The sequence below is a fragment of the Telopea speciosissima genome, chromosome 4 (genome assembly GCF_018873765.1).
Source record: "Telopea speciosissima isolate NSW1024214 ecotype Mountain lineage chromosome 4, Tspe_v1, whole genome shotgun sequence".
Lineage (NCBI taxonomy): Eukaryota > Viridiplantae > Streptophyta > Magnoliopsida > Proteales > Proteaceae > Telopea > Telopea speciosissima.
The window spans coordinates 68,319,847-68,339,763 of NC_057919.1; the positions used below are offsets into that span (position 1 = coordinate 68,319,847).

At 39.0% G+C, this 19,917-nt stretch overlaps 2 protein-coding genes across 4 annotated transcripts; one reads left to right on the top strand and one right to left on the bottom strand.

Annotated features, from left to right (window-relative positions):
* Positions 1–1,699: 1,699 nt before the first annotated feature.
* LOC122658042 (pumilio homolog 24) lies at positions 1,700–17,887 on the top strand. 3 transcript variants are annotated; one of them, XM_043852900.1, is made up of 18 exons: positions 1,700–2,023; positions 2,087–2,188; positions 2,358–2,411; positions 2,527–2,588; positions 2,667–2,748; positions 2,860–2,983; positions 3,068–3,151; positions 5,492–5,606; positions 7,170–7,320; positions 7,422–7,535; positions 7,627–7,698; positions 8,087–8,137; positions 8,230–8,280; positions 8,610–8,723; positions 8,809–9,015; positions 9,579–9,653; positions 17,315–17,562; positions 17,663–17,887. In XM_043852900.1, exons 1-18 carry the CDS (start codon positions 1,802–1,804, stop codon positions 17,790–17,792), a joined length of 2,058 nt encoding a protein of 685 aa, XP_043708835.1. In that variant the 5' UTR covers positions 1,700–1,801; the 3' UTR covers positions 17,793–17,887. The 3 variants fall into 3 exon arrangements, with proteins under 3 accessions (XP_043708835.1, XP_043708833.1, XP_043708834.1); XM_043852898.1 differs by having other exon boundaries at positions 1,700–2,188; XM_043852899.1 differs by having other exon boundaries at positions 1,700–2,188; positions 8,610–8,717.
* On the bottom strand, positions 13,454–19,832 carry LOC122658049 (dnaJ homolog subfamily A member 4). Its single transcript, XM_043852914.1, has 5 exons — positions 19,534–19,832; positions 19,382–19,433; positions 19,227–19,294; positions 18,795–19,144; positions 13,454–13,486 (listed from the first exon to the last, which is right to left on the bottom strand). Exons 1-5 carry the CDS (start codon positions 19,681–19,683, stop codon positions 13,477–13,479), a joined length of 630 nt encoding a protein of 209 aa, XP_043708849.1. The 5' UTR covers positions 19,684–19,832; the 3' UTR covers positions 13,454–13,476.
* Positions 19,833–19,917: the final 85 nt, after the last annotated feature.

Genomic DNA, 19,917 nt, shown 5'->3' on the forward strand with positions numbered 1-19,917 from the left:
ATAGCTCAAGGTCCCAAAGGAAAATCTTAAATCACAAGTTCTTAGGTTAGGGTTTACCTAAATGGTCTTAGGTTAACATTGATGGAAGCAAAGAAGCCATTATAGTTCATTTAGTATAAGAATGGAAGCATTAATGTCCTCTATTGATGGCACTCCCCATTGGTAGATAGAACTCCATTAATGGGAGGACATTACTCTTCCATGATCCCTTCCAAAGACAACAAAGAGAGGGAGAAATTGAGATGGAGGAGAGTGTACCTTCAATGGTGAAGTGAGGTGAAAGGGTGCTCCTCCCGCCTTCTTCTTCTCTTTCTTCCTCTTCTTCTCCTCTTTCTTCTTCTTCTCTCCTTCTCTTCCTCTCAAATTCGTTTTAGGGTTCCTCTTGGTGAAGTAAATAATGAATCCTTGGATTCCTATTTACTTTACCCATTTGTGCCTCAGAGTGTGTTTGGGGTAGATCTAAGTACTTAGGTCTATTTACCTAGGGCTTGTTTGGATAGGTCTTATTTTTAGGGCCCTTTGGGTTATTGGCTTTAGAGTTCACTTAGGCCCATGTGCCAGATTTTATTTCTAGGTAGGGTGATCTTGCAATCCTAAGCCCACTTGATGTTTGTATAATAATAGAACATGTGGGTAATGACTTACCCCCAATTGTCGGAAAGTGGTACAGGGAATCGATACGGGCCTTGCGGGTCCTCCTGTGGAGGGAATGCCCAGAATGCTCTATTTTCGACAAATTTCCCCTATCTTTGTTGATGAACCTATCCTTGACGGCTTCATCTGTCGTTCGGTCGATGATTTTGTGAGATGGCTTGAGCATCATCGCCCACAACTCCCTGTAGTACTCTGCCGACTACTCTACACAAGTTTAAATCGGACCGGTCAGACCAGAATTTAAACTGGGTTTTGGGCACGGATTTAACAAGACCGAAATAGATTGACACCCTTGCCTACAAGTGACCCAGGATCCCGCTTTATCTAGGAATGTAAGCGGATCGGATTCGGCTCGAATGCGGATCAAATGTGATCGGATTCAGATATTCCTTGGCTGGATACAAATACCTCTAAACGGATTTGGATGCGGATCGAATTTGGATTTTTGACCATCGGTTTACATCTTTGCTTTGTACAACCCGGACCTTCCTCCCCCTAGCGGATACAATTCACTCTCAATCCATATTTCTTAGATCATATTCTCTTTTCCTTTTATTATAGAACCATTTGAATCTTAAAAAATCATCAAAATCATTATTTACGTAATTTTGAATTATTAAGTATTCAGATTTTTTTTTCTAGATAGATTTTTATGAGAGTATTTGGATTTTTTTCCGAAGAGCTCTAAACGAATACAAATATCTCTAAATGGATTCAGAGAAGCAAATCAGATTTGGATTTTCGGATATTCATTTACACTCTTTATCCTTATAAACAATACGCATTTACAGGCTTTCTGCAACAACTTGTTAACCGGTGCAAGGGATTCTAAAGAGTCGGAATCGGATCGGCCGAATTCAAATCGATCAAACTTCTCACTACGATTTCGGACAGATTCCAACCGAATCCTCAGCGATTCCAGTAGATCCAGATCGATTTCGACTGCTTCAATTCGGATCCGGAACCCTAGCATTTCATTAGGTCGACCCAGTAGAGAGACGAGACGGCCCCAAGGTGCGGAAAAGTGTAAACCCTTTACAAAACCCAGAGAAGCGGAGGACTGATACTGAGATAGACTCTTACAGACCCTGGAGTTCCATACCGGGAAAGAGCGGAACAGAGAAGAAAAAGCTTCGGCAATCCTCTCATGGCGGCGAAGGACAAACATGGCAGCAGCCATTCGAAGAAAAGAGGGCAAATTTCAGGCACTCCCAGAGATGGTGAAAGGCCAACTCCTAAGAAGGACAAACAGGACCGCAGCCAATCGAAGAAAAGAAAGCAAATTTCGAGCACTCCCAGAGAAGGTGAAAGGACAACTCCTAAGAAGCAAAAGTTCTCTCCGTCGAAACCTGGACAGCCTCCAAGTAAGGTAGTGAAAAAGAATTTTTCGCCGAAGTTCGCTTCGTCGAAACCTGGACAACTTCCAGTTAAGGGAGCGAAAAAGACTTTTAACTTCTCCAAATCCGATAAATCCAGTAATTTTCCCGAGAAGAAAGAACCTCTATCCAAGCGTGAAGGTCGTTTGCTGGCAAAGGTTGGTCTCTAACGTTGCTTTGACGTTTATATTGATCGGAAATTTGGAGATTCATATTGTTCGGTGGCACATGTTGCATTTCTATTTTCTCCTGCAACGGAGATTTGGTGATTTGGCTTTTAAATTTTGCTAGAAAGTGCAATTTAATTTGGTATTTGATTCATTGCAGGAACTGGCCGAAGCGAGGAAAAAGAAGAGGAAGCGACATTACACTCTTGAGCAAGTGAGCATGACTTCCTTTGCATGTTCATATTATCAATGGTTTAAAATGTTCATGAATACCTTTAGAGATTCAGTTGGTTGAGCCCTTCGGAAATTAACTATATATTTCTCTTCAGGAACTTGCATCACTATGGGAAAAGATGAGGCGCCGTAACATCTCCAAAGAAGAGAGATCAACGTATCTACTATATCTTAAACTTACATATTGGCTTAGTTCTATTATCAGTGAACATTGTTGACTTTGTTTTTACGTTAGGCTGATAACTAAAGCTCTACAAAAGATGAAAGGCAAAATTCCTGAGATAGCAAGCTCCCATGTTTCTTCCCGTGTTCTGCAGGTGATATCTAATCCTTTTTTGATTGCGTGCTGCTTCTACATTTGAGTAGTGTGTTGGTTTATCCCTTCTCTTTCATACTAAATTGCAATTGTGTTCTTCCTTGCACCTTAGACTTGCGTTAAATACTGCTCACAATCTGAAAGAGATGACGTGTATGAGGAGCTCCGCCCGCATTTTCTTACCATGGCATGTAACACTTACTCAGTACATCTGGTGAAGAAAATGTTAGACAATGGTAGGTTCAAGTGTGAAATACTGGGACAAAGAAGTGAACTTGATAGGTTTCTGATCTCTTTATGTACCGTGGTCGTGTTTGCAGCCTCTAAGAAGCAGTTGGAAGCATTCATCTCTTCCCTTCATGGACATGTTGCTTCTCTTCTTCGCCACATGGTTGGATCTGTTGGTCAGTATTACTTATTTGGTGCTTTATCATTTTTTTTTTAGTGGGATGGGGTTGGGAGTGGGGTGTGGGCATATATGCATATATTCTTTTATCTTATTCAAACTACAATAACAACAACATAGCCTTATCCCAACTAAATGGGGTCGGCTACATGGACCATTGCTCTCCAATCAGCTCTATTCGAAGTCATACATGGAACAAGGCCTAGGCTATGCGTGTGTTTCCTCACCTCTGCTCCTATGGTTAATTTAGTCATGCCCCTGGCTCTTTTAGTTCCTTCAATCTGGATCAAATCACTCCTCCATATTGGAGCATCCCAAGGCCTCCGTTGCACATAGCCATGCCACTTCAAACGTCTCTCACGTAGCTTATTTGGTGCCTTTTATTTATTTATTTATTTTCTTTTTATGTTTTTTGGTGGGATGGGATGGAATGGGAGAGGGGTGGACATATATACGTATATTCTTTATCTTATTCAAACAACAACAAAAACAACATATCCTTATCCCAACTAAATGGGGTCGGCTACATGGATCCTTGCTCTCCAATCAGCTCTATTCGAAGTTATACATGAAACAAGGCCTAGGCTATGCATGTCTTTCCTCACCACTGCTCCTATGGTTAATTTGGGCCTGCCCCTGGCTCTTTTAGTTCTTTCAATTCGGATCAAATCACTCCTCCGTACTGGAGCATCCCAAGGCCTCGGTTGCACATGGCCACGCCACCTCAAATGGCTCTCACGTAGCTTATCATGAATGAGACCTATTCCCAAGTCAGCTCTAACATAGTCATTCCTTACCTTATCCTTCTTAGTTTTACCACACATCCATCTCAACATCCTCATCTCCGCTACACTTAGTTTATCTATTTGGTGCTTCTTAACTCCCCAACATTCTGCACAATACATCATAGACTGTTGTATATAAATCCTATAAAATTTTTCATTAAGTTTTAAAGAAATACGCTGATCACACAACACTCCAGACACACCTCTCTACTTCATCAATCCTATTTTAATTCTATGAGCAACATTATCCTCTATATCACCTTCTTTATGTATGTTTGAGCCCAGATACCTAGAACTATCATTTAGTGGAATCTCCATCTCATCCATATTCACCACCTCATGGTATCGTCCTAGTGTAAATATACTCCATCTTTGTTCTACTTATCTTAAAACATTTTGACTCCAAGGTTGGTATCTATAGCTCTAATTTGGTGTTAATCCTTGTCATTGTCTCATCCACCAAAACAATATCATTAACAAAAAGCATACACCAAGGAACCTCATCTTGAATGTCTCTTCTTGAATCATCCATGATAAGTGTAAAAAAATAAGGGCTTAAGGTTGATCCTTGATGTAACCCAATTGTAATTGGGAATTCACTACCTTGACACCCCACATTTCTTACGCTAGTCACCATTTCATCATACATATTTTTAATTATGTCCACGTATTTACTTGAAACCCTTCCCTTCTCTAGTATAGTCCAGATTAATTCTCTAGGGACTCTGTCATAAGCCTTTTCGAGGTCAATAGAAATCATATGGAGATCCATCTTACCCTCTCTAAATCTTTCCATGAACCTCCTAAGTAAGAAAATAGCTTCTATCATGGATTTTCCTTGCATGGAACCAAATTGGTTCTCTGAAATAGTAGTTTCTTTTCTCAGGTGGGTTTCAATAACCCTCTCCCATAACTTTATAGTATGCTCATGAGTTCTATGCCCCTATATTCTTTATCTAATTATTATTAGGGGAAGGGGTTTGTGTACGGCTTTCGGAAATCGAAAGCTTCGTGTACAAGGGTTGCGTGGGTTTTGGTATTTTAAAAGGTGTTTTATCCGCATCAAGCAGTTTCAAGTACGACCGTGCACCATGCACGGCTGTACATGAAACATTTGCCTTATTATTATTTTGGTTGTATCCTATTTATATCTACATATTGGTTGGTTTCTTAGTCAGTGGTTGCTCTGGAGTCCTAGTTCACAATGACTTTGTTCATGTTGTATGTAATTTGCCAATTCATACCAGATTCTGCTTAATTCCATTTAAGGGTGGATTGAACTAAAAATTGGAGCAACGGCTTCGAACAGGTTTGAATAATGAAACAGGATCCATGTAGCTAACTGAATGTAGTTATGAAAAGGCTTGGCTAAGTTGACCTAATCGGGCCTAGTAGGGATTGGGGTGTTATGTGATATAAGTTCGATTATCAGTAAGGTTTGTCTGTTCATTTTTTGAAACTTAGCTAATTTTGAAGTTTCTCAGCAAATATTTTTCCTCTAAAATTTTTCATGTGTTAATCCTTGGATGTTGCCACTGTTTTCTACTATGCAGTTATCGAACAAGCATACCAATTGGGGAATGCGCCTCAGAAACAAAGGCTTCTATTGGAGTTATATTCTACAGAGCTTCAATTGTTCAAGGACTTGGTCTCAACTAAAGAGAGCAGGTATGGAGTTCAACTGATAAAATAAACAGACGATTTTGTATTCTTCCTTGAATTCACCCTCCCTCCCTCTCTAGTTTTCCTGTTTAGTTGCCAGGATCCATATATGAATAAATGTTAAGAATAAATTCTACAGTAACTGCTGACTCCTCAGGTGCTGGGTGGCACCTTCTTTTAGAGTCAGGTCAACACTAAGGCTTTCCATGATTGTCCATATTCTAAATGGAGGCTACCATCCCCCTTGTGAGGTGTTGGGTTGGGGGAGGTGGGTGTGTTTCTATTACCATTGCTCAAAGTGTTACTTCATTCTGTGACTTCCGAAGTGGTATGTCTATTGCAGATGATCATGAGGGTGACTCCTCAGGTGCTGGGTGGCACCTTCTTTTAGAGTCAGGTCAACACTAAGGCTTTCCATGATTGTCCATATTCTAAATGGAGGCTACCATCCCCCTTGTGAGGTGTTGGGTTGGGGGAGGTGGGTGTGTTTCTATTACCATTGCTCAAAGTGTTACTTCATTCTGTGACTTCTGAAGTGGTATGTCTATTGCAGATGATCATGAGGGTGACTTTGTTCCATGTCGGCTATGTTAGAGTGTAAGTGTCTTGGTTGGAGGTCCATGGGTGTCCATGGACCTTTGTACCGTGGGAATATGTTCTTTTCTAAGTAGTTTAGATTCTTATTGTTTCCTATTGTAATTAGGCTTTAGTTTCCTATTGTGATTAGTCTACTATTCCTAAAGACTAAATCACAATGGGAAACTAAAGCTTAATTACAATAGGAAACAATAAGAATCTAAACTACTTAGAGAAGAACATATTCCCATGGTACAGAGGTCCATGGACCTCCAACCGAGACACATGCGCTCTAACAGGCTACATGTTGGTTTTTAATCATCATTTGCTTTGCTGTACAGCTAGCCTAATTTCAAAAGGCCCGTCGCTTGTTTGTTCCATGTGGAGATGTTGAATTGAATTGAGCTTATTAAGTCATCTACTCATCTCCACTTTTCTGTTTCTTTTAAGCATCCTGAGGCTCAAGCTACCACTGCTAGTTTGATCAGTGGTCGAACCTTGTTTTGAAATGCATGATTGGGGGCGGGTGGTGGTTCTACATCTATCAGTTTAATCTATAATCCACTCTTCCACCAATGGGATTGGTGGTCACTGGGAATCATATTTGCCAATTTTGAAAATGTGAAAGCAATTACTGTTTTTTAGATGACGACACAAACTTCTTGTGTAATAATATGGCCCTTTGCTATAATTCTCTCACTTATAAAAGGCAAAAGTTTCTAAATGCTGAATTGATGCAAGATTACTTTTCAGCTTATTTAGCTATTCTTTTCTAGATGTTTTCTTTCTTTGATACCTAGTTGAATGGGCAGGCTACTGAGAAGCTTGATGAATTCAAATAATGTTTTACAAAGGGCAAACATTTTTTTAATGATAAAAGGAAAATTGTATCCTGTAGCTTTGCATTCTCTCGGTTATTGATTGTATTCTGAATTCATCAACCTTTCTATTCTCTGGTCTTCCCTAAGATTTACAACTGTCTCCCTTTATCAGGTTAATAGATTTAATTTCTAAACTAGGACTACAAAAAGCTTCTGTGATACGACATATGACTTCTTTAGTTCAACCAATTCTTGAGAAAGGAATAGTGGACCACTCTATCATACACAGATCACTAGTGGAATACTTCAGCATTGCTGACAAGGTATTGCTTAGCCTTATTTGATTCTTACGATCTGCCTTAAGATGCGTTTGTGTTTTCCAGTGCTTGGTGCTGATAAATTTCTAAATCAAGTTCATTTAAAGTCCTCTGCTACAGATGTGATCCAACAACTCTCTGGACCACTCCTTGTTCGAATGATCCATACAAAAGATGGAGTGAAGGTTGGCATCCTATGTGTTAAACATGGAAGTGCTAAGGTTTGTTATACTAGTTATAGAAGTTTGGAATTAAATTCTTCACAGTGAATCATGACTTTGTCTAACTTTGAATTTTGTCTTTTGATTTCAGGAAAGAAAGAAAATAATCAAAGGCATGAAAGGTCACATAGGGAAAATAGCTCAGGATCAATGTGGAACCATGGTATGGAACTCTTATTTGGAACATTAGGATCATTTGTTTATTTTCCTTCTGTTCATCCTTTTTTTTTGGCCTGTTAAATTCTGTATGGACTACATTCCTTAGCAATGTCAGGCTAATGGAAAATTCTTTTGCTGCTTACACCCTTCAATTGATTCAGTCTAGTCTTAACAGCACTACAGCAGAGAAATATTAGTGAGAAATAAGAATTATTGTGGTTATTGGTCACTTTTCTTGTTCTCTATAGACACACACATACAGACACTGCTCTGTGCATTCCCTTGTGGCTCAATCGTAACCATTGTCTTTTAAAATAAGGTTTATGCTTGCATCTTTTTATTTATTCATTAATTATTTGTGTGAATTTCATCTTATTTTATTTCTTTTTCAGGTGCTTATCTGCATTCTTTCTGTAGTTGATGATACAAAGCTTATTACAAAGGTTAGTTGCTCGACCAATGCTTTTCATAGTTCTCTTGGCTTGTGTGATTGTGTTATTAATATGAGTTTCCAATTCAACCCTTCTTACGACAGATTATTGTCCGTGAGTTACAAAATATGCTTAAGGAGCTTGTTTTGGATAAGGTATATAATTGAAATTGTGCTTTGTAACACATCCTTTATTTTTTGGGGGCAGATATGGGTGATGAATGCATGTACCTATAATTTGATAGTCCCAAACTATTAGAACTGCTAGAGCAAAAATCAATCTAATTAGATGACCTTAATTGTCTTTCCTGCAAAAAATATGTGCTAATGCTAAAGTTCATTGGTATCGATTAGGATCAGTGAATTGGGTTAATTTTTGTTGTAGAGTATCTTTGGGTGAGCATGCCCCTGATCATATTTTCAGATATTTACCTTGTTTGCAATCCATGCCACTAATTACTTTTCTAACCTGTTTTAACTGTCAGAATGGAAGGCGCCCATTATTGCAGCTGCTTCATCCAAATTGTCACCGTTATTTTAGTCCTGACGAATTGGCTTCCCTCAATTTATCAATTCCATCTCTCTGCACCAAGGTAAATCTAAAGGTGTTTAGGTTTCTCAAAACTATTTGGTTACTTAAACATCAATGTTACTTAATCTAAACTTATTTGAATTTTGTTTCAGGGTGAAAATTCAGACTTTGAAACACAAGCGAAATCTATTGAAGTTGGTGACACTGGAGAAAATGGGTCTGAAAATGTTTCAGAGGTTGCTGTAGCTGATCCCAGTGATAATATAAACCATGAGGAGAACCTGCAAGCAGTGGATGGAGGGAAAAAGGATCCCTTCATACGAAGACTTGAATTGTTGGTAGATAGTGGGCTTGCCGAGGTTGGTTCTCTTCTCTAACCTTATTGGGTGAATGTATGTGTGTGATTTTATTTTATTTTATTTTATTTTTTGTGACGGGTGGAGGGGAACATTGTTGTCATGGCGTCTAGGCGACCCAAGGCGTTGAAGAGTGGGGGGGGCGATGAAGGCTCCTGGATGCCTAGGCGACGCCTTGACAACTATGGAGGGGAATGCTTGCAGCAAGGTCTGTTCTTACCAAGCTTGGCCAGATGGAACCAATTTGAACCACATATATGGGAGATCTGGTTATTCCAACCATTAGATATATGGAGACCCAACAAATTGCCCACAAGTCAAATTTTGTGGATAACCTCAACTATATGGCCAACCATGTGTTGGACTCTCCCTTTATATTATCTGCTATTAAACTATTTCTAAGGACTTTTCAAGTGTTTCTTAAAGCTTTATCTGCCATGTGGTGAAGTCCTCTTGGACTGAACAACATTAGTTGTCAGGATATTGCAGAACTGAATTTAATTGTGCCCAGCGAGCAAAATATATGGTGTTGAAGAATTGGTAACTTCAGTATACTTGTTTTGCAGAGTCTCATTCTTACATGCATTGAGAATGCAGGAGAACTAATCCGATCAAATTTTGGCAAAGAAGTCATATATGAGGTAATTTTTTGTTATTGTCAATATTGCCTTTATTTGGGTTGTAACGGTCAGGTTTTACTACAATTACTTGAAATGCGTTTGGACAAACATTCTTTTTCAATTGGGGCCCAAAATATGTGATTGAATAAATCCTCCTCTATCTGTTGCGCGTTGAGGGCTCCTTCCCCTTCTTCAAAATCCGATTCATATTTTTCTTATAGAAAAATCTTTGATCAATGATAGAACAAGATCATCCATATTTCAACCAAATTGTTTCCTGGGATTTGTATTTAGTCAAACATATACGCTGACTTGAGTATTTTTTATTTTTTTTCGGAGGGTGGGGTGGGGTGGTGTTGTTCAATAGCGAGTAATTTATCACAATAAAAAGAGACAATCTCTAATTTACAGCAACAAAAAGTAGGATAATGCCTAAAACACCGACACATGGAACTAAACAGTCAGAAGATCACTTGAGTACAAAGAATCCCCATGAACACTCCTTAGCCTACTCATCTACAAAAGAGTTGGCTGATCTCATTCTCCACAAAAACAAAACAGTTTAATGCAAGAGTTGACCTCGAACCGGGGAAACCAGTGGGAAATTGATTGCAGCCAGGATCAACACGATAAGGAACAAATTAAATAACTAAAACTCTTTTTTTATTGTTGTTTTCTATTACATATGAATGGAAAACATAAAGGATAAGAAGAAAGGAGAAGAAGATAGAAGAGAAGGGGGGGGGGTAGGGGAATGGCTCTCTCAGCCTGGGTCTCTCACTTGCAGCTATCCCAGCTATTGAAACATGGATTTTCTCCCATAACCGATGGCAAGCTTGGCCACAAATTCTATTCTCCAATCCTGATCCTTCCTTACAATAAGGGGTCCTGTTAATAGCTTAGGCAAGCTTACAAATAGAAGGTAGAAAATTGAAACTTCCTGAAATAGAAACTAACTGAAAATAGAAAGTACTAAACCTAGCAACAAGTGGCAATGGCAACTTATTGTAAATAGAAACTAACTAGAATAGAAACTACTAAGGCTTTACATATCAGCCTTCTAAAACAAAAGGAAGGACACTAAAATAGAAACTAAATAAATTAGAAAGTCTTCTAGAAGTCTTCAAAGTTGCATTCAATCTCCACCAGCTTGTCCATATCTGCCCCCAAATCACTGTTCACGTGAACAGTAACTTCTTTTTTTTTCCCGTCTTGATCTGTTATCTTCTTCATGCTTCCCTCTGGGCTGGGGCTGCCTTAGGTGATTCTCCATCGAACCAACAAGAACTTGCCACATCATCAGACCAGGCTGCCTCTCACAGAAGTCGAATCCCACAGCCTTGCTGGGCTGGTTTTGGGGCTTGTTCCTGCAGGTACATATGGACTTGTGATCTACATCACAGTTCCTTTCAATGGAGGACCTAGCTTTGCCAATCAAGTGCATGTACCTTCATAGATAACCATAAGGATTATGACTAACCAATCATCAAAGCTAAATCTCCTTGACCATGATATATATTACTTCACCCACAATCTCTATTCCTTTAATAAGGGTTTTCATGATGGGACTAGGATTACTAAACAGAAAATAAGACTCCCAACCCCATGGTAGGATTGAATGTACTGTAGTACAGCAAGTTAACCCTTTGATTTACAGAAGCAACAGGTGGTTATGATAGAGCTAACAACTGGGTCTACAGTAGGGAACTAGGGATCGACACTAGTAACAGGGCCACAGCATGTAGTCATAATCCAAAGGTCAAATTGGTGCCCATAGTGGAGTTACTGTGTATGGCAACTTGCTGCTATAATTAGATACTAAGTGAAACCTGTGATCCGTAGGTCAGAACACCTTCAAATTGACACTAACAGTAGGTAATGTTGATAATAAGAATCCCTGAAATTCTCCCCCAAAACTGAGGATCAGAGCTGAAGTTACAGTGCTGTTCCCAAATTAGCAACTATTGGATCAACCACAATAGCAACCAATTAGCACCATGGATGGGGCTCATATTCCCATCAAGTGGAGGGTTTATGGTGCTCAATAACACTTTAGAATCTCAGCCACAGATGTTGGTTAGATTGAGAGTAAAAACTCTTGATCAAAACTAGAAACTAAATACAGTTTTAGCAGCTTACACACATAAGAGTTCTAGCCAATGAATAGAATTGAAATCACTGTTGAAGGGAGGTTGTAACATGGACAACAGAATACCAGGAGGCAGTCAACTGATGGACAGGAGGAGATATTGTAGCCAGAAGTTTCTGCCAAAGAATCCTTCAAAACCAAGTGCCGCAGGGTTACTTGAGGGTCCTCCTACCACCAGGTACTTGAGTAATCAATGGACCAGACTGTAGAGGATAAGTCAGCAGCAAAATAACACACAGGGGTGTCTCGGCTGCCTTACAGGCTTACACAATAGCACCGGTTGTAGGTTATAAAAATAGAAACTTGAGAAGAGAAGATAGAGCAGAAAGGGGGAAGAAGAAGGGGGCTATGGCCTTGATCAGTCCCTCACTAGCCCTAAGGCATCTCACCTCTCACTGCATCTCACACCATCCATGGCTAAACTACCAAGCTTTTTTTCATTCATCTAAATCATGGGTTGATCTCTAAAGGCTTGTACAATATATAAACTGCTTGATGCAGTTAAATCACCTAAATGGGCTTATTTTATTAAAAATAAGCCTTGGGTTGGTTTATATATGTGTTGGACCTTTAGTTCAATAGATTTTCTTTGTAATGGGCCTATTATGTGGGTAGAGGCTAGGCATTCGGGATTAGTTGGTTAAGTGACTTTATTTCTTTATTTTAATTGTTATTAAGTGTTTTAGTTAGGCTGAATTAGGATTCTATAAGTCCAGCCCTGTTTTGAGTCAGTTTCCTAGTCAGTTTAGGTTACCTTATTAGTTAAGGTCTCAAGGATTGGTTTTGGCCTTCCCTTTTACTGTAGGAGTCTATTTTTAAGTCTTTTATGTAAGTTTGTAAGGGAGGCCAGGCATTATGCAGGAATTTTGATTAATGAAAAGCTATTGCTGCTCTTCTCTTGTGTTATCAAGGTTTAGATTGGTGTTTGATCCAGTTGAACCGCCTTGTGGTGTGAAGCCCGGGTGTTTCTATCATTCTTCCATACAATCGATTCTATTGTTTAATCTGTCCTCTTGCATGTCTGCAATCTTACATTACATTCACCATTAAATTACTAAATTGATTATAAGGTATTGTTCTGATTTCTAATCTGTTATAATATTCCTGCAATTGAGTTTTATTTTTTATTTTTTATATGGATGCTTCAAGTTTTCTTCAGTTGTGAAAGGCCTTTTGGTGGTAAAACGGTAATTTAACGAGTAATTTAAAATTTTTTTTATTTTTAATGGATGCTTCAAGTTGTCTTCAGTTTCGAATTTAGCAAGTGATCTACCCCTTGTTTTCTGAACTCGATTTGAGTTAGTCTATTCTGACTTGCTGATTTTGAGTTGTAGCAATTCTTCAATATCTGGAATAAATTCTCTGTTTTTGATTCTGTTCTTGGTAGTTGGTATTATTTTGATCTTTCAAATACAGTACTACACTATGTGCTATCAGAGCAATGGCAGAGAATAATCCTAGGCTTTTAGATCCACCTGATCCTATAGCTAGGGTGTTGAAGACGTTTCAGCAGTTGGTTGATCAGATGACAACAATGGAAGACCGAATTGCTGTTCCTATACTTTGCTGGACAGACAGATCCATATCTATTCCTAAATTGGTTAGATTCTGTAAAGGAATATTTTGACTGGTACAACTTGACAGAGGGGCGGAAGCTTAGACTTGTTTACATATTCCTGCAATTGAATTTTTTCTCTATCTGAATCTGTAATCGATATCAGATTCTGATCTTGGATTGGTTAAGTCCTATTTCATCTAGGATTCATATGCATGACTTTTTTTGCATGAATTCTGATTAGAGCGATCCGACTGTTAGAAGCATTCCAAATTTTGACCTAATGTTCATCCATCCTAATCATAAACTCGATCCGAGTTTGGTGCAATTCTGACCAATCTGTTCCTACTGTGGATTCCTATTCCACCTTTATTCTATACTGTTCGTCTGAGATTTCAATCGACATACCTATTCTGTTGATGTACTGTAGCTGATTCTTATAGCATATATCAATAATTGATTGCTGATCAGAACCCTTCTTTTTGTTTTCTGGTTTGACATGTAGATTTACTGTTTTAACCTTCGCCTAGGACAGCTTGGATTAGTTCATATGTGCTGATTCCACCATTGGATTAAGTTCTAATTTTCAGCAATCACTCTCCTATTGATTTGTTAAACTCAATTGAAGTTTGGGATCATTCTAACCTTCTAATTTCATGTTACGTGAATTTTCCCTAATCTGAACTTTTTCTCTGAGAAAAGACCTTGTTTATTGGTACTGTTTTTGATCTTTCAAATTCAGTCCTACATTACTGCTGTTAACGTTAAACAAATTAAGAAGCTAAAAAAGAGGCTCGCACAGTGTGTTGGGGGGCCTTGTACAGCAAACTACTTAATTTAGAAGGAAAGAAAATAACTGAAGTCTATATAGTATCTAACAACATCTCAAAATAGTAACTAAATAAATTAGAATGTTGCAGCTAGCTGTTCCCCTATGCAAGAACTTATTAGGTGATCACTTAATGGGCTGGAAGTTGGGCTCATCACTGGACTAAACTCCACCCAAATGGCTGGGTTGATGGGCCTTCTTCCTTCTCTCCTCCTTCAAGCAACATGTCTTCAACTTAGCCGTGATTTGACTCTGTGATGCCAATGGGGGCCTGAGAAAAGTTGCATTAATTATCCTGAAGTTACCACCAATACTAGCTGGCCGAGGATAGAGCATTGCAAAGTTTACAAATACCATTGGCCCCAATGAGTTCTTGATGTGTGAGCATCTTCCCTTAGTTACCTTAGAATTCTTTTCATTGTGGATGTTAATTTAAATTTTAGTGATTACAGTTTACATTATTTTTATTGCATTTTGGATGGTTTTAAACCATAGTTGTCACGGTGTGAAGGTGATCCTAGGAGTTGGAGGGGGGGGGGAAAATCCAAGGCGACACTAACAAGATGTCATGGCGTCACCTAGGCGACTCCTTGACAACTATGTTTTAAACACATGAATAAAAAAGATATTTTGTAATTGTAATAGTGGTAGAAGATGCAGCATAGCAGTGACAATAGCTTAGGAAAATGGTGACTACTGCCAACCCTAATGTATTCCTGTACATGATACAATCTGGAACCTGCTAACCACCCCCTCCCCCAAAAGAAAAAAAAAAAAGAGAGAATCTGGTCTCCTCATGTCCAGCCTGTTTATAGGTTTTACGCCCTAAAGATTGAAAAACTGACCCCTCTCTTCGCAGTCTCCCTTCTTTATGTTAAAAACTTAAACTCCCCATGGGTTTATGACTTAAAAGCTCACTTACAATGTCAAACCTAGATCCAAATAAAAAAAAAAAAAGAAAAGAAAAAAACATATATCCCTTTAAGTAAAGTGAAATAAAAGACAACGTAAAGAGTTCTATAATATCATACCCATCCATCGGACTATTCTTCTTTTAACCATTCTATTTGGATTGTCTGAAAGACTCAGTCCTCTCCAAGAGTTTTGTCCTTGGTGATGCCTGGCATCACTTGGTTGGTTCCAGTTTGTTTTACACTATTCATTGTAGCCACTGGGTTATTATCTTTTATTTCCCAACTCAATGCTACACCTTATCACCCTTTCTAGTTTTTTACAAACCCTATTTGTTGTTTGTGGATGGAGATGATATGCTTTACCACTTTCATGATATTTTTTTGGCCCTCTTAGAACAATTTTTTCTTCTTTTTGCTGATAATCTCTGAATAGAACATCAGCATTGAAAAAAGGGAAAATTACTCGGACACCCCCTGTACTTTGTCTAAAACAATAATAAACCCTTGGTTTCCAACAACCACCTTGTACACCCCCTCGATTTTTAAAAAAGCACAAAATTAACAGTCCGTTAGGAACTGGTTGTTAAGTGATGACGTGGGATATAACTTGGACTTGAAATGACTCTTATACCCTTTCCTAACACTTTTAACAAACAAATGACCGTCTCTTCTTCTCCAGACCTTGTAGACCTGCCTCTGCATCATCGGTAGCAGCCCTGCTGCTCACACCGCCGCCATCTACGCCGCCCGTGCAGAGCTCATATCCAATTACAACCTGAGTTCCTCAAGATTTGGAAAGCTCCTACTGAAAGAGGAAGGAATTTGACTACTGAAACTGTTATCTGAAAGATTCATTCAGTAAGATGGGTAAGGTTTGCAACAGTAGGTGGGATTGGTCCAGAGATTTTGCAACTCAAATATAAAATTCTCAAAAACTTGAGGTTCCCAGCTGAACTTGGAAACTTACCTTGGAAATTCGTGCCTCCAACTCCCAAATGTCGAAGAGCACTGCTGTTGGCTTGAGGGAATTCAGGCAACTGAACTGTGAGGAGAGGATTATCAGACAAGTCTATATGCGTTAGGCTAGGTTGAAGGAAAACATTGCTTGGAAACTGCCCATGAAATCCACAATACCGGAGACTAAGGACAGTCAAAGAAGTGAGGTTCACCAAAGAGCTTGGTACTGTGGAAGTGAGATTTATATGTTCAAGTCAACAACACATGAAGGTTAGGGATTGTGGATGATAAGTGATGACACCAATGCCTATTTTGGGGTGCGAACAAGTTCTCACCCCATCAAGATGCAATTCTCTCAAACCAGGTAGGTTTTGAACAAATGCGCTCAGATTAGGGATTTCAAGTTTGGCAAACTCGTAAAAACATGCGTCATGAGAACTGAAAGAAAACCCCGAGCTAGCAAAGAGGTCAAGGAAAACCAACTTGGTCAGCAGTGAGATTTCAGATGGGATTGGACCCTCAAAATGGTTCAAAGAAAGATAAAGAGATACCAAATCTGTGAGTTGTGATATTTGTGATGGGATTCATCCTAAAAAAAGGTTACCGGAGAGCTCCGCACCCTCTTTTCTTGCTTCTAGGTAGAGACCCGAGATGAACTCCTCTCTGTCTCACTCTCGAATCTGTTCTTTTTTCTGGATTAATCAACCAGAAGCCCCAATAGAGCAATGTTTCTTCACTCTCCATCTTTGGCCATCCAACCTTCGAATTGGGTTTGAGCTCTGCTCGGGTGGCGGTGTGAGCAGCGGGGTTGCTGCCGATGATGCAAAGGTGGGTCTTCTGGGTCTGGAGTTCATCCATGGCAGTGCCGGAGAGTTTAGAGGAAGAAGAAGAGACGGTCATTGGTTTGTTAGAAGTGTTAGGAAGGGTATAAGAGTCATTTCAAGTTCAAGTTATATCCCACGTCATCACTTAACAGCCAGTCCCTAATGGACTGTTAATTTTGTGTTTTTTCCTAAATCGAGGGGGGGTGTACAAGGTGGTTTTTGGAAGCCTTGGGTTTATTATTGTTTTAGACAAAGTAAAGGGGGTGTACGTGTAATTTTCCAGTGAAAAAATAACCATTCTTATTGTAATTGCTTCATTAGTAATTACAGGAAGATAAATATGAAGCCATTTTATTGCTTATTCTTTCCATATAATTATTATTGGCCCTCTTTTTGTAAAAATCTGCGGGAGACAATTGAACATTTACTGAAGTTCTCCTGTTGGTATACACAGGTGGCTACTGGTGGGGCTGGTGGTGTTCTATGGTCAACTTTAGCTGACAGGTTGAATGCCTTGCATGAAGCCATAGCATCTCTTGCAGCGCTGCCCAAATCAGATGAGTCAGAAGAGGAGCATGTCCTTGAAAATTTTCATTCCAGCAGGACTATTAGAAAATTGGTCATGGACTGCTCCACCTTTGCATCTACTCTTTGGAAGATAGCTCTGGAAGGGAAATGTGAACTGTGGGCCCAGGGTCACAGGTTGATTTCCTGTTTTAAATTTTAAGCAAATGCACAATAAATACACCTGGTAATAGCTTCTAATTACGTTTTATTCTGGGTTCTATTGCTATGGTTGCAGTTGTAAGGTGGTTTGTGCTTTCTTGGAATCCTCAGACACCGTGGTTCGGGATCTAGCAAAATCCGAGTTGCAACCCTTGATAGATGGTGGCTCTTTCAAAGTCCCTGATACCAAGCTAGCAGAAAGCTGAGTCGAAAAGTTCACGTGAAAAGGCTTGCTTCTTGATGGAACAAACAGGAGTTTTGATGGATCGCTCACTGGCTTATTCAGACTTAATTCTGAAGTTACTGAGCTCTTTGGGCCAAAATGATTAATGTATAAATTCACTGCAAGCGGAGTTCAAGTTTTGTAATAACTAGTTCTATAATTTAGTGTAACCTGAGTTTCCGCAAGGAAAATCAAAACAGTTGAGAAAACTCTATATGAAATTTTTATTTATTTTTATGAAATGGAAGTGCCACTTTAGTTACTGCTACTCTTATTCGACTGTTAACCAAAAAAAAAAAAAACCTCTTATTCGACTTTGAATCATGTGCAATTGGGATGGCGCTCTTCTGTTGGCAAAGGACTTTTGAGATACAATATTGGCATGTAAGTTGGAAACCATTTCATTGAGTATTTGTAGCAGCAGTACTTAAACTTGGCTATGATCATATTTGATATTTTATTACTTCTGTAATTTGAAATTTTTTGCCTTGTGTGATTCTCTGTCTGTCTCTGCTAACTACCTGTAGGGATGCTTCACCCTGTATGTAGCAACGAAGTTAGGTTAAATAAAGCCTCTGGATTATTTAAGTTAAGCATAGGTCATCAAATGAGTTATTTACTGCAGGAGTTCTGTGTATGCAGAGTGGGAGATGTAAGCCAGTCTCTGTAGATCAAATGGATGGAAGAAGAAGAAGAAGAAGAAACAACAATTCACCGAATTTAATGTCACCCAGGTCATTCTATAATATTCTTTGGAATGATGGGCATAGAAGTCACAATCGTAAAAGGGAATCCAGGGTTTGGATTTGATTGTTGGGTAGAGCACTATCTCATCAGAATTCAACAGAAATCAATGTGTGGGAATTATTTACAGAAACTTTCACAATATCTGTTTGAAGATGCTGCTGCTGATCTGCATTGAAGTGATGTTCTCTTTTCTGATCCAATTTCGAAGATTGGGGAACTACACCTTCCACGTCTTAACAACCAAAAGTCGTTCGGTTTGTTGTAGATCCGAGTTCTATAGTGAGGGTAATCCTGGAACGAATATTTACTTGGATCAAAGACTGGAAATTCATTTCTAGATGCATGAGTGGCTCTCAAACACCTCTCAATCACCTTTGTTTCTTCATTGAATCTGTCTCGAACTTCTCGAATACTCTGCGAAATCTTGTTGGATCTGGTCCGGTGTCTAGTATCTGAACTCCGAAGTTTATCTTCTGAATTGCCAGGGAACTTGGAGGATGAGCGTTGGCTGCAAAAAGTGCAGAAGCTTTTCCATCTCTCAGAATCAAAAGCTCTTCTTTTTGTTCTATCGGAGAGACAAGCATATGCCTACAAACAAATGTTTCTTTATTTCCTAGTAAGTCATGGATCAAAAAGTAGATATCCATTCTTGAAAGAGAGAAAATCTCACCTGAGAGACAAGCTTAAATGCAACTTCAGCCTTGGGATGCTTGTTCTTATCTGGGTGAAGTTGCAAAGCTGCAAAGAAAATAGACCTCACCAAACTAGTAAAGAAAGAGAGAACTTTATTTTTAATTCTTACTTCACTAGTGAGGCCAAACGTACCAAATTTCCTGTATTGCTTCCTAATAATTTCTATATCTGCATCTTCTTCGACCTATCAAATGGATCAAATTAGAAAAATTCTTAAAGCACAAGACGAAAAAAGTTCAGAAGAAAGTTGGAATTCATTGTAAAATGAGTGAAAAGAAACATACACGAAGAAGAAGATACCAATCAATTAATGGTGATTTGATAGGATTCTGAAATCCACGATGCTTGCAGGCAGTGGAGCGTGAAGAGAAAGAGCAGATCTCTATCACAAGTTGTGATTTGAAATCCAAATCTTCTTCTCCCATTCTCTCCATACTTAGAAAAATGAGATAAAGGGCTGCATTTTATTTCAAAATTCACTTTGTTGAATCTCTGCTCTCCAACTTTTTTGGGGTTTAAAAAGATTTGAGAAGGTGGAGCGGTTAGGAATGGCATGTTTTGCGGGAGAGAAGTTTTCAAAGTGTGATGGAGTGAGTAAAGACTAAAGAGGGAGGGAGTTACCGTTTAGGTATTTGATAGGTGGCGTCTCCTCTGATTCTCTTCGTTTA

Coding starts and splice junctions, on each gene's coding strand:
- LOC122658049 (XM_043852914.1), bottom strand. CDS start 19,683: ATGGAGAGAATGGGAGAAGAAGATTTGGATTTCAAATCACAACTTGTG. Junction 19,434..19,533: donor ATTGGTATCTTCTTCTTCGT/GTATGTTTCTTT, acceptor TCCATTTGATAG/GTCGAAGAAGATGCAGATAT. Junction 19,145..19,226: donor CATTTAAGCTTGTCTCTCAG/GTGAGATTTTCT, acceptor ATTTGTTTGTAG/GCATATGCTTGTCTCTCCGA.
- LOC122658042 (XM_043852898.1), top strand. CDS start 1,802: ATGGCGGCGAAGGACAAACATGGCAGCAGCCATTCGAAGAAAAGAGGG. Junction 7,536..7,626: donor TTAAACATGGAAGTGCTAAG/GTTTGTTATACT, acceptor TTTTGATTTCAG/GAAAGAAAGAAAATAATCAA. Junction 9,016..9,578: donor TAGATAGTGGGCTTGCCGAG/GTTGGTTCTCTT, acceptor CTTGTTTTGCAG/AGTCTCATTCTTACATGCAT.